At 42.6% G+C, this 13,964-nt stretch overlaps 1 protein-coding gene and 1 pseudogene across 1 annotated transcript in view; one reads left to right on the forward strand and one right to left on the reverse strand.

The window, feature by feature from the left end:
* TGFBR3 (transforming growth factor beta receptor 3) overlaps window positions 1-13,964 on the forward strand; it is a 160,794-nt gene that overhangs the window by 124,420 nt on the left and 22,410 nt on the right. Inside the window, exons 7-12 of the mRNA XM_066624302.1 lie at window positions 712-859; window positions 5,594-5,783; window positions 6,368-6,675; window positions 8,319-8,471; window positions 11,839-11,979; window positions 12,583-12,753. Of these exons, the coding sequence (XP_066480399.1) occupies window positions 712-859; window positions 5,594-5,783; window positions 6,368-6,675; window positions 8,319-8,471; window positions 11,839-11,979; window positions 12,583-12,753 (1,111 nt within the window). The remainder of the gene's footprint in view (window positions 1-711; window positions 860-5,593; window positions 5,784-6,367; window positions 6,676-8,318; window positions 8,472-11,838; window positions 11,980-12,582; window positions 12,754-13,964) is intronic.
* Window positions 8,094-8,213, reverse strand: LOC136650787 (5S ribosomal RNA; annotated as a pseudogene).

The raw sequence follows: 13,964 nt of genomic DNA on the forward strand, positions 1-13,964 counted from the left end.
GGCTTAAACTGAGAAATGATATATGATGAGTAAAAACGTCAAACATTTGCAAAAAACTGTGACAAAAAACCCAAGTGACTGCGGGCCAGATGAAATCTTGTGGTGGGCCAGATGTGGCCCCTTGGTGGTAGTTTGGAGACCCCTGATCTGTATCATTAGAATTTGATATTGTTACAACAGTGCAGTAATTCTACCCATGTGGCAATCTTAGCAAATGTTGTTTCCAAAACTCAGCAGGCCATTGCATCTCTCTAGCAAATTGTGTCTGCTTTTCTGCCACGGTGATGCTGCCAAGCTATAATTCTGAGATATGACAAGGTGGCCTTTGCTTCAAAATTGTGAAGTAAAATGTATATTGAAACATTGTGAGGCAGAAATGAGAAGGCATTGCAAAAGGAAAGGCACACTGCTTTTACTTTTCTTTACCCAACTTCAAAACAGAGAGAATGAGCAACAATTAGCTTTTGAATGTGAGAGCAAAGCTGTTGGACAGTAATTATTAGCCTAAAAAGTATTTTGTTTCCATTGTTATGTAAAATGGTTTTAGCATGTGTGGCTTAACAGTCTGTTTTGCACATGTTGTACCGTCTGGGATAACCTCCAGTGTTTTAATCAGCTGGCCAGACACTGGAAACATGATGGATTGGAAGAAGGTTGATAGCTGAAAATTTCTGGCATGCTGGTTCACTCTGCCTTTATTTCCACATGCAGTGCTTTCCAGGTGGACATCATCATTGATATTAGACCATCTCGGCCAGACACCACACTTGTCAGGGATCTTGTACTTATCCTCAAGTGCAGAAAGTCTGTCAACTGGGTCATCAAGTCACATGACATTAAGGGGAAACTGGAAGCAATTGTGAGTAGATACAGCATGACTTTTTGTTTTGGGGGAGGCATGGTGCTGTTAGCAGCCTATGCTTTATATGAAAAACCCATGATGACAGGCGTCTATCTGAATGTCTCCTCCTCTTTTGCTAATGTTGCTGATGTTAGTTTTTTCCTGACTACTGGGTGATATACTGCTTAGTTCATGGGTGGTGTGCTCCTGTATATGAGGGATAAATGCCCACTCATTTCTGAATGTCTGATATCCCTGACAGAAGTATTGCCTGATAATTCTGGCATGTAGGCAAAGACTTCTCCTTTTGATTTCTTTTTTCAACGCCTCACTGAGGAAATAGCAAAGGAAAAAAAACACATAGGAGATTGCAGTGTGTGTGTGTGTGTGTGTGTGATTATCCAAGGCTACTCAACGCATTTCACTTGCAGAACTCAAAGGGACCACAAAATCATCAAGTCTCCTGTGCCCCCACCAATGGACACACAGATACACAGGAAGCCAGCTCACAGATGAATGTGCAACAAGCAAGCTATCAATAGATGTGTTAAAGCAGACCCAGTATCTTAGGAAGAGGAGTGGGGAAGTCCCAGGGTCTTCGCTGGCTTAATCTCAGGCTTTGTTTATGGCTACTGCTACAAAAGCTGAGCTTCTTCTTCCTGAGGATGTCTAGGATAAAATCCATGGGATCAGAGGCCACATTGGCATCTCTGGGAGGACTTGCTAGAAGAGATTATTTGGAGTGTTCCAATGTATAGAATGATAGAAAATTCAGACAGAAAAGGCCAGTTTCTGTTAAGATTTTAGGAAGTCTGTAATCTTCATTCTCTGCATAGTTGGATCATACTTTACATTTGGTGCTCAGGAACAGTTCCACAAGGACAAAATACATATGCACAGTGCAGTTTATGAACAGTGAGCATGTGAATAAATCAAGGGTTTGGCCTGCTAAATATATGAGAGCTGAGTGATTGAGGAAAAAGTTGAGTCTCTGCTGGTATGCATTTTGCAGACAAAGGCCATGGTTTAATCACATCTGACCCATAAATAAATGATATAGTGCACATATATTTGTCAGATCTTGGCCAAGCTCCGAGGCAGGCTGCAGGTGCGGGACTCCAGAGCAGGCAAATGAAGATCAAGGGGACTAGACATGATAAGCATGGTCAACATGGTCAAGACAGGCTGGGATCAAATAATAGATCAGATAGAAGGATCAGAGGCAGTAGACATGGTCAAGGATGGACAGCTGGTTGGTACTGACACAGATAGAGGAAGACCATCTGGCCTGAGGCAGAAAGACTGATTATGGAAAGATTATGGATCAGTTGTGGCAAGACAAACAGTCTATTCCTAGCAGCATCCTTGGTCACCCTCAGTGCCTTTTGTACCTGAAAAATGGTTCCTAAGTAGAAAGCGTACACTTGAAGAAGTCCTGAGCCAACAGGCCAAAGACAATTTCTGCATTATTGCCCACCTCTGAAGTTAGACTAGAAAATGTTAATCAATCCCATATACAGTTAGCAATCACCACTTGGGGATTTATGGTATCAGTATACCTGGAGGAGAGGCAAATGTTGGCCTGAGATGTAGCCAAATTTCAGGCTACCAGTTCTGTTGTCAAAATTTTTGGTTCTCCCCGGGAAAGAAAAATGGCTACAAATTTCACATCATACGGTTTGTTTTAGGACAAAATTGCTGCAAAATATCAAGTGGAAGGCATTTTTAGTAGTAGTAGTAGTAGTAGTAGTAGTAGTAGTAGTAGTAGTAGTAGTAATTAATAATAAAATAAACTGGGCAGGTGGCAGTGATGACAGTCATTTTCTGAAAAACATATTTGTTCAGCTGTTTTATTCTACTATTTGAAAATAGAGAGAACAGGACATCCGGCAAATTTAAGGAACATAGTAATCTTGGTCTGAACTGTACTTTCTGCTGATTTGAAACATGTGTAAAAAATTGTTTTCAGATTTGACTTTACTGAAGTGATCATCTTTTGGGCAGAAGCTGAAAGGGCCAGCACAACTCTAGAGGAGAGACTCATAAGAACATAAGAACAGCCCCACTGGATCAGGCCATAGGCCCATCTAGTCCAGCTTCCTGTATCTCACAGCGGCCCACCAATTGCAATGGACTCCTCCTTTGCAATGGGATTTGCTAATGTTAACAATACCCTTTTTGTACATGGATCTCCTTTCAATTCCACCTGCAGTAAGCCTTTCAGTTAGACAGAGATTGCAAGATTATTTTGTGTTCTGTATGAGTACTTTAGGACCCGAACAAGAACGTTAAAAAATTAAGGCTGCAGTCCCAAACAGACTTCCAAGGGAGTTAACTCCATTGAACACAGTGATAACTTCTAAATAAACGTACATAGAATTGGGCTGTGAATTCCTTTTTCCAGCAATGAATTTGTAGTTTTAATTTTAGTGCTTATAACTATATGGTTGAGTGTTCTTTATTTGTAGTTTGCCCCATGTCCTGATTTCAAAAAGCATTTTGATTTGAAAAAGAAACCTCTTCCCTGCAGTGTTTTCATGGCAGAGTGAGCATGCTGTATTCATCCTCAGTATAAGACTGCTGTTCACCATGTGCAGGAAAGATTGACATTTGCTTAGCGGACAGGCACAGAGTTTCATGCCTTCATTTTGATTAGTCCTCCCAAATACTGCAGTTTACAAAATGACAGCTATTGATTGCCTGCACTGGTATAGTCCAAATGACTTAACTCAGTGGTTCTCAAGCTGGTGGGTCGTGACCCACCAGCTCAAGAAGCACTATCTCTGCCCTCTTAAGGAGCAGGGCAGGGGGATGGTGGCAACACTATCCCCAGGATTGCACCACCACCGGAGACAGAGGGGCTTTTCTGTACACACCCTCTAGTCTGCACTGCTTTCCTGGAGGTGCGGAGAGCCCTGTGGAGCCCCCTGCAGAGCTCCCCACACCTCAGAACTTTGAAAAAATGCAATCTCAACCCACTTTTGTTTTTGTGATTGCAACCCAGAAGTGGGTTGCAAATGCATTTTTTCAAAGTTCTGAGGTTCGGGGAGCTCTGCAGGGGGTTCCGCAGGGCTCCCCGCACCTCCAGGAGGCCAGTGCAGACAGAGGGTGAGTGGAGAAAAGCCCCTCTGTCCCTGGTGGCGGGCGTGATCCTGGGAATCGCGTCACCACCATCCCCACCCCTGCAAAAACTTATAATGGTGCAAACTCGACACGCGAGTTTGAGAACTGCTGACAACTGAAATTAAAGCAGTGAGTCTTTAGTGATTCAGTGAAGCTCTCTGTGGCATCTCAGCAGGCCTCTAGGTTCTGTCTCAGTCACTGTAAGCAAGGTCTTAAAAAAAAAAAAAGGCAGAGCTTGTGAAAACTTGCATCTTCCTCCATAAGGCATGAGTATTTCTCATTGCTTCTCCTCATAAGTAGGTCCCACTCAATGGAGCTTATTCTGAAGACAACGTGTCTTGGATTTGCAGCCTGGGGGCCCAATCCTGAGCATGCTCCAGCAGTAATGAGTGTTGCAAATGTGCTGTAAAGCATGTTTGCAGCCCTCAGCGCCAGTCCAGTGCTGGTGCTAACTCAGCAGTAGCCCGCGCTGGGCTAGCACTGCTGGATCACCAATGCTTCATGGCTCAGAGGTTGCGCGGATCACTGAGCAGCGGAGAGGTGAATGGAGTCGTGAAGGGAGGCGGGAAGGAGGTGTTGCAGGGTGGAGAGAGGGCAAGGAGGAGGCATGTCGGGGGTGGAGCAGGATGGGACGGAGGCAGGACCGGTAGAGCTCTGCTCCATCGTATCCTGAGCCTCCGTGTTCTAGGGTAACCCAAGGGTTGCCGTAGAATCGAGTAGCCCCGTTGCGGGGCTACTTCCCTTACCCGGGGGAAGGGAATGAATGTCCCCTTCCCCCAAGGAGCCACCGGCAACTGCCTAGTGCACTCAGAATGCCGCAGCAGCCATTTTTTGTGCCACGGTAACCTCGCTCTCCAGGAAGCTCAGAACTGGGCTGCTCGTTACTCTTTTTTTTTCTAACTATTTTGGCAGTCCATAACAATGAAATATTTTTCGTGATGGCATAATTAGCAGGCATTGTCATCGTCTTTGTTTTCTGCTTCTGCTGGTTTTTAACACTATCAGCAGCAAACCTGTTATTGAAATCAAAGTTTTTCCATGGAAATTAATGCTAAATATGCTCTCCCTGCTTCTGCAAAACTGTGCTTTTTTTCTTTTAGGTACTGCTCTTAAATTGCTGCTTTTTATTGCTCTCCCATTATGTGTGCTGATGGCTCTGTTTTATCAAATGTTTTTTGAAGAAGTTTTAGGATGTATCTTTTTGCTAGCCTCCTTGGACACCCACACAAGTAGGGGGAAGTTGAGATTTATTGCATAGAATAGTTTATCTATACAGCTCTTCATGGCTTTCAAGTTCTAGAAGGCCTATACTAGCCCTGGTACCCTTTTGGGAGGGAAGTTCCTGTACCCATATGCTCCCTCCAGCTTCAGAGGCAACCTGAATTCCAGCTGCTGTGTTAAATATGATGCTCGTCTTTGCTGATTTTTTGACACTTGCTTCTTCACGCTTTTTTTCCTCTCACGTGTCAATATTAGTCTTTCAAATATAACCTCTCCAGTCTCTTTACATTGAAAAATATGCTGTTATTCACATGACAAAAAATGCATACTGTTTCCATACCCATATTTTCTGTAACTAGAAAAAGCTTTGTCTGAAGTCTTAAAGCATTCTGTCTCCTTTATGCACAGGCAACAAACAGTGTTGGCTTTGGGAAAGAAACAGAACGTTCTATGGTGATGACTAAAACCATCTTGTCTGATATTCCCTCCTCTCACGAGGCTTTGATTACGTGGGCTTATGACAGGGGCTACCGTCCGGTTACTTCCTATACAAAAGCACCTGTTGCTAATAGGTTTCATCTACGTCTTGAGGACCCTGGTAAGGAAAGAGATGGATTTGTATCAAGTACAACCATATTTCTGAACTTGTGTCGTTCCAGTTTCTAAGGATCTGAATTTCTTCAGACCTGTGGGACTTTTCATGAGAAAAGATATCTGGTCATCAGGCAGAATTTTATTTTAAAATTTCCACATACTGCAAATATCTGTAATTCTGGGGTGCTGCAAACATCTGTAACTTTTCTGTCTAGAAATGAACATTGTATATTCATAGTTGGTCAAGTGCTCCAGAGAAAGTAACAGGCTTCTGGACCATTATCGTGGAACTGCATGATCTCATGGCGGGTGGTGGGGAGGAAGCAAGATAAAAGCAGACCGGGGAAAGTTGAACAACAGTCCTTTCTGAATTTGAGAGTGTTGCATAGGGAAGAATGGCAATAATCCTTTCACATAGGAAAGATAAGTAGCCTGATCTGCCTTTTGAGTGGAGTGCTCAATAATCTGTGTCGTCCCCCCACCACAATAGGAAACTGTACAAAATATTGTTGATTTACAATATTTCTTATTGCAAGGTATGACAATTGAACAATTGGTCTCATGACTATTTTCTCCTATTTTCTCTAGAAGAAATGAATGATGAGGAAGATCATTTTATTCCACCAGAGCTGGAAGAACTTCTGCATGGCGTTAACCCACCTCCTGTCCAAATCCCACCCTTGAGCGACAGCCTTGGTTTTGCCCTCCACTTTAATAGAGAGCATGACAATAGTGAAACTGACACAGTGGACACAATCCTGGCTAATCATGGCTTTGAGCAACTTCTTCCAAAAGTCAAAGAACCCGAAGAAGTGCAGGGTAGTGTGGACGTTGCCCTGTCAGTAAAATGTGATGACACATCGATGACTGTAGCTGTTGCAAAGGACTCACTGGAGGTTAGTATGACCTTGTGATTCCATGGTATAGTGAAGTATGGTAGAACAACCTGAAAACTGAATGAACTGTGGAGTGTTCAAAGTGTCAAAGAAACTTTCGGAGCTACAGAGGAGCATATGACCAGCATTGACTGCCCAACTGGTGGTCTGTCCTCTGTTTCCATACTTTTTAATGGACTGAGTTCTCAGCAGCTGGAACTATGAAGTGGTCGTCCATGTTTAACATTAGGGTCTTGAAAGTTTGTGACTGATTAATATGTGGTCCAGAATCCATCATGAGTGCTGTTTTCATTCGTACAGTGGGGAAGGGGTGATTTTTGCAAATCTCCCCTTTTCTCTGCAACTGTTTGTGCCCCTAAGAAACCTGTTCCTGAATGTTGGGGAACCCTCAAGTGCAAATATTCAGGGCACTCAGGGGACTGTGGGAAGGGAATATTGGCGAAAATCCTTTCCCGCTTGTTTAAATGGAGTGTTATCTGTGATTGAAAGACGCACCTTAGGATACAGCCAATTTTCTTCTTTACTCTCCTCTGGGAAAGAAATCCTGGGAAAGTTGTGGGTGCCATCGTCATGGTATGTATCACAAGAAAATTAAAAACTGCAGCTGTCATTATTTTTTATTTAATATGATAAATTACTTTCTTAATTTGAATGACTTGACTGTGCCAAGGGGCTCAAGCTAGGGATCCTGGCAGCAGAATTTATGCACCTTATGCTTTGCTCTACTGAGGCCACAGGCCGGAGGAGGGAATGGCTGACCTGCTTTCTGCTGTACTATTACAGATTGCCAGAGGCTGGAATTCTAACAACCAGCTCAATCTGGGGGTCAGATCAAACATTAAGCCAGTAGGTCCCTTTGAGCTGCTTCCTCATCTGAGCAACTTGCTGTTCAGGCCCTGACTGAGGCCTGCTCTAGATATGGAGCAGAATTTGGTGCAAATGAAGAGGTAGTCACCTGGGGTGGTAAAATGGACCAAGCCACTTCAGACTATATGGGGGATTGCATTTTTTTTTAATGCATGAAAAGCTTCCTGCAAGTAGAAAACAAAAGTAGAAGAGAGTGGGTAGGACTCTTAACAGCTCTCTCTCTCTCTCTCTGCTGTGCAAGTTTGTTTATTATAGGAAACTGTAGGTTGGGAGAACTTCCAAAAACTGCATCCCCACCTGTCACCTGAAGTGGTATAGTGTCCTCTACAACCTCAGGGTCCTGTCACCTCATTCGCCTGCATGAATCAACTAGGCTTGAGCTTCCCACCCCTGTCTGCTCACTGCCTTCACATCAACCTGCTTCCCAGCTCACCTGCCAACTTCCCTTCAGACTGCAAGTCCTGATAGTGACAGGAATCATGGTAATATTTTGGTAGTGGATTTCACAAGATCTAGGTTGGCAACCTTCAGTCTTGAAAGACTATGGTATAAGCCTACAGCACCCGGTATTCCCAGGTGGTCTCCCATCCAAGTACTAACCAGGCCTGACCCTGCTTAGCTTCCAAGATCAGACGAGATCAGACGTGTGCAGGGTAACAGTTGCTGTAAACATTTCACAAGATGCTCAGTTAAAAAAATGCATTTAAAACTTAACAAGTAAAACATGATCAAAGTTGGGGTAGATATGTAACATATGTTGCGTTCTCTCTGTTTAGGCTAGTGGTTACATTGGGACACAACTCTCCCTGCTGGATCCTTCATGCAGGGCTAAGGCAAACAGGACCCATTTCATACTGGAGTCATCACTGCAAGACTGTGGGACTCGACGGATATCCTATCCCTTGGACAGTGTTGTGTATCTAAATTCTGTGAGTATCTTATTTTTTTTATTTAAATAATTCCTATTCCTACTTTCCCTCTGAATCAATGGAGTTTTCGGTGCTTGGAGCAGGGGTCATCGACAGATGTGTCAGGACCCAGAAGTGGATTGTGACCTGAACTCAAGTAGGTCACAACTATGCTGCCTCCCCCAGAGACTTTGCTTTGCGGTGGCGGCTTTGGCTAAACCTCCCAGTTTTCATTGGGCCCCCTGTCTCAGGACAGTTGGTATACTATAAACTCCTTTTTTATATTTGACAACATATTTACTACCAATAATAATGTTGTTGGACAAGAACGGAACAATAAGAACAGAATGAGAATTCTCTCATTCACATGGCCCTTGAAGCCATTCCGTTTTTTCCCCCTTAGGTAGGATTGGAATTTGAGAGTTTAAACAGTTTTATAAGCAGGGCTGGCCCCTTGAGGCCAACTGAAGTGACTGCCTCAGGCAGCAGATTGGTTGGGGGAGGGGCATCCATCTCTGCCCACCTAATTGCCTCCATTGCTCCTCTTTCCATTCCCTGGTTTGGAAAATGAAGAGGGAGAGAGAGAAGAAGAAAAAATGTGGACGGGAAGAGAATGCTAAGTTAGAACATTACAGGGTGGGAGGAGCTGAGGCTGGCACATCATAGGGTAAGGGGGCAGGATTTGGGATGCTGTCTCAGGTATCAGAAGGTCTTGAACCAGCCCTGGTTACAAGGGAACAGTAGTTGAGAAAAGTAGTAGCTGCAATTATAAGCCTATTTAAGGGTCTAAATCTGTTCTCCTGGAACATCAGTCTGGCAGGTTCCATATATGTTTCCATTCCATTTTCCATAAAGAAAACAGTCAGTATATACTTCTTTTGAGGCCTGCTTTGGGAATGCTAGTTTTGTTAAGCATAATTTAAAGTACATCTAATGTGTGTTTAGCACCTGAAACTTGAATCCAAGTGATTCAATCTGATTTTCTCCATAGGGAAGCAGGCATGCAACCAATTGTACTTCATTTTTAAGATTTCTATCTACAGCACTACCTCAGCACTTTCACTGTAATCATGAGTGGTTCTTGGTCAGCATCAGATCAATAAGCAGGGACATCTCTTGGATTCTGAAGTTTCAGCACATAGTGATAATTTTGGCAAATACGGAAAAACTTGTTGGCCAACTCAAATAAAGCTAAGGCAACCTGATCAGACATAACCTGGTCCAAATTTTATTTTAAAAAATACAAAAATCCTATATTGGCCAGACCTTCTGGCTGTTGATCTAGAGATGTACCCAACCAAAATCCATGCATCAACAGGCGGTGGAAAAATACACATCTGGATCTCAACTCAGCAGCTGGCTTACCATCTTCAATGTTGCATTAACTCTAAACTTCCCAGTGCTTATCTTTCACTCAAGTTCCAAAGCATGGATTTCTCTGAATGTCGAACTTAAAAGTCTGTTTCAGCATCGCCAAAGTTGATATGCAATTATGTGGTAAATACTTGAAAACACTAGCTGTACTGTCTTTGGCTAGCAGCCATCCAACATCTGAGCAAATAGGGATGAAATGGAGTTAAGGAAAAGCAAAATAGTCAGGAAATGCAGAGGAACTGAATATGTGAAGAATGTTCCTGTACGACAAAGAGGCAGGAGAGGTTTAATGCATCCCAGTGTGGAAGTTGACATGGTGGCACTAAAAGGACTGGCATTGGGGGAACTGAGTGGGTAAGGTGTTGAGAAAAATGAGAAAACAAAGCAAATAACAAATGTCCATGCCATAAAAGAGAAAAATGAATAAAGCAAGAACTGAAAACCAAGATGTTTGTAAGTCCAGTTCAGTGAGCCATAGCTTTTTAATGACATTGGTTATATAGCTTTACCAGAAGTAGAGTCGGGCCTCTGGTATGTTCATTTATATACCAGTACCCAGCCTGCTTTTTCAGACCATCCAGCAGTTTTATTTGGAAACAAACTGAAGGCATTTCCTCACGCATACTCAACTTGCCTTTAGAGAGCCAGTGTGGTGTGATGGATTCATGCTGCACTTCTATATTCAGTTTGCTGGAAGTAAGCCCCATTGAACACAATGAGACTTACATTTGAGTAGATATGCATAGGATTTTGCTGTCAGACTGGAAAGGCAGGATGTAAGTGGGTTAAATTGCACAGTGTAAGGATGCTCTTTTGGCATGATCTTGGATCCCAGAGGTGTTCCTGTTGAGTAGGAAAAGTGAATTAAAACCTGATCTGAATGGGGTTACACTCCTCTTGGAGGACCATTGTAATTCAAAAGTACTCCTGGACTCGGCCTTGCTCCTGGATTCTCAGGTGGTAGCTGCAGTCAGAGGTGCTTTTGCTCAGCTTTAGTTAGCATGACATTGCATTCAGTCTGCTGTAAGGCTCTCTATATAGGACTATCTTTGAAGACAGTTGGAAAGCTTCTGTTACAGAATGCTGCAGCCAGGGTAGTCCCCCAGTCTCACTGATGCTAGTAAGAGCACATCACAGCAGTGCTCTACGATCTGCGCTGTCTACCAATTTGCTGCTGAGCAAGTCAAGATGGTAATTATTACATGTAAAGTCTACATGGCTTGGAACTTGGGTATCTGAAGACCTGTCTTTTCCCCCATAAGCTTACTCATACATTACATTTGTCATCTGAGACCCCACTCTGCCTCCCGTAACCAATGGAAGTTGCAGAAGCTGCAGGGCCTTTTCAGTAGTAGCACCCAGGGTGTGGAATTCCCCCCCCCCATGAGGCCTGATTAGCTCTATTGCTGCTAGATTTGAACAGATTAGTTAACACTTCTCTGTTTTATTTGGCCTTTTGCTCATAATATTGCTGTTTTTCTGTAGTTTCCTGTTTTGCCTGTTTGATGACTGCTCTGTTTTTAATTAACCCATTTTTGCCCAGCCCACGGGTGTACACATTTGGTCCCTGTTGCAAATATGAAATGGGCAGAAATGGCTTAATCAGAATGTTATATTGTGAGGTTATTTGTTTTAAAATCATCACACAGTTTTTCCTCATGTGAGCTACCTTGATTATCCCTTAAATGGGATGGAAAGACAGCAGACAAACATTTACTAAATAAACAGATGATTTAGGGCCCAATCCTATTCAACTTTCCAGCACCAGTGCAGCTGCAGTGCAACCCCAAGGTAAGAGAACAAATGTTCCCATACCTTGAAGAGGCCTCTGTGATTGCCTTCCCAACACAGGAAACAGTGCATATCCCATTGTTGCAGCAGCACCGGTACTGGAAAATTGGATAGGATTGGGCCTTTACTCACCAGCAATTTACCTCACTGTTTTTTTTCCTGAAAAATAAACTGAAAATAGAACCAACTTGAAAAGTACTGCTTTTTGCTTCCTTTGTTGAAGATTGTTATTCAGCTGTCATCACCGATTGAAGCCAGTGGTTGGGAAGTCAATTATGAAGATATGGAATCTGGAGATAATGGATTCCCTGGTGACACTGATGAGATTGATACCCTTTTATCCAGCCGGCCTGAAATCGTTGTGGTACGTAACGACTCGTCTGGCTGCAATGAAAATGAACTCACTGTGCGTGTTAGGAGGGACACTGTCATGTATTAGAACCTTGGTTCTCATAGTGTGAGATCAGCCAGCCTGGTGCAGGTAGTTGTCAAGTGAGACAAAATCTTTTCCCTGACACACATGTCATTGCTGACCTAAGAAGAAAGCAAGCACTACTGGAAAATTTGTTTATGTTTAGGGTAGATGTCAGTGACGATGAGAGAGAATCAAAGCCCCTGCTTTAGGAAAAGTCAGAGGATTGTTTTCTGTTTGGGATATCAGCCGTGGTTAAGGTCAATAGCCAAACAATAAGGGACAAAAGGATTCATTTCTCTGTGATGGGATAGGTAGGTCCTGATCAAAGACTGATCTTCCCTTACAAAATGTTTATGAACCATATATTTATATTTCCCTGTATTATAATCAAAATATTTATGTAGTTGACCATATTCTGCTTTAATGTGACCTGCCTGAAGCCAGTGAAGTTTTTTGTACCTGAAGACCAGAGAACATTCTCGCCCTCTCAGTAGCAATGCTGTTTGTTTTTCGGCCCACTTAAGTTCACTTGCCGTCTTTTCCTTTTTCTAGTTCAATTGCACATTCCGTCAACCAAAAGTTCCTCACCATCCCTTTTACTGGCCACCTGAAACACGAGTTGGCAACGTGACCTTCAGCATGGAACTTTATGGAACGGACCTCTTCCATACCCCAACTCAGGGGATCTTCTCCATTGCAGAGAATAGTCAGATTTTTGTTGAGGTAATGAACTGTGTCTGATACAGGGATCAAGTGAAGTGTGGTGCAGGAATATGGAAGCTAAGTGAAGTCTCTTCTTGTCTGCCCTAAACTAGCACTACACTATTGCCTTATTGCAGACAGGTGTCTTCTTTTGTGGTTTCTGAAATTGTGAAATTAATTCCTAAAAGGGAATTGTAGAGATTATATGAAAGAGAACACTTTGTGGCAAAGAATCCTCACAGCACTTGGCATGTCCAATGAAAACTGTGATAATTCATTTTATTTAGCAGGCTGATTTTATGTACTTGCAAAAGAGAGATCTGTCAGTAATTTATTGTTCACATTTCTTTCTTCTCTCCCAAATGCTAAGGCTTGATTGAGCTACAGAAAATCAGTTCAGTGTTGTCTGGAATACATTATATATTTTATAATGCACACATTTATATTGTATTTGGTCTTCCTCCAATGACCTCAGGGTAGCATGTACACAGGGTAACATACATACATGTATGTAGGCATATGTACATATATACTTGGAAACTGTACTGAGGGCCATAAAGCATGTTTAATGTATTATTAAAATAAGTATATCCCTGCTTTTTGCTGGACTCTATTCACCCATCTGGATCTGTTTGGGCTCAGCCCAAAATGGAACAGAAGAGGATGGGAGAGGGTAGTACCAGTGCAGCACTGAATTTTTGTGGATTGCACCCTTTGTTAAGAAACTGTTGTAAGGCTATTGCATCACTTTGGAAAGAGCTAGCTGTTTTTAATAAGTTTGTTTTGTACTCGTAAAAGACTATAATTTCTCTTAGCCTTCTGGGATGAATCCCACTGGCTGTAGATCTGCATCTGGCCTTGCCATTAGTTCTTTGGACAGATGTCCTAAGTTTTTCATCACCTGTCCTGGCACAAACTTGGTTTTTGCCTTTCTACACAGTGGAAAATTTATATCTGTGCCTGACATCTGTTCCCATTTTCTAGTGACAGAATTTTTTTTTAACATTAATCTCCTTGGACAATAAATTATTCATGACATAATCTTTCAGAGGTCTTAATTTCTTTCTTCTATGTAAATACTTTTACAATAACGGTTTTCTTAATGGGCAGATCTCCAAGTATCCATGCATCCATGCTTTGATGCTCCATGCAATTGTGGCACACTGTGGCTAGTGTCTAGACCAGCAATTTTCAAACACTATGTCACATAGGGTCATCAGGAGTATGGGGGA

The sequence above is a fragment of the Tiliqua scincoides genome, chromosome 4 (genome assembly GCF_035046505.1).
Source record: "Tiliqua scincoides isolate rTilSci1 chromosome 4, rTilSci1.hap2, whole genome shotgun sequence".
NCBI classification, from domain to species: Eukaryota; Metazoa; Chordata; class Lepidosauria; order Squamata; family Scincidae; genus Tiliqua; species Tiliqua scincoides.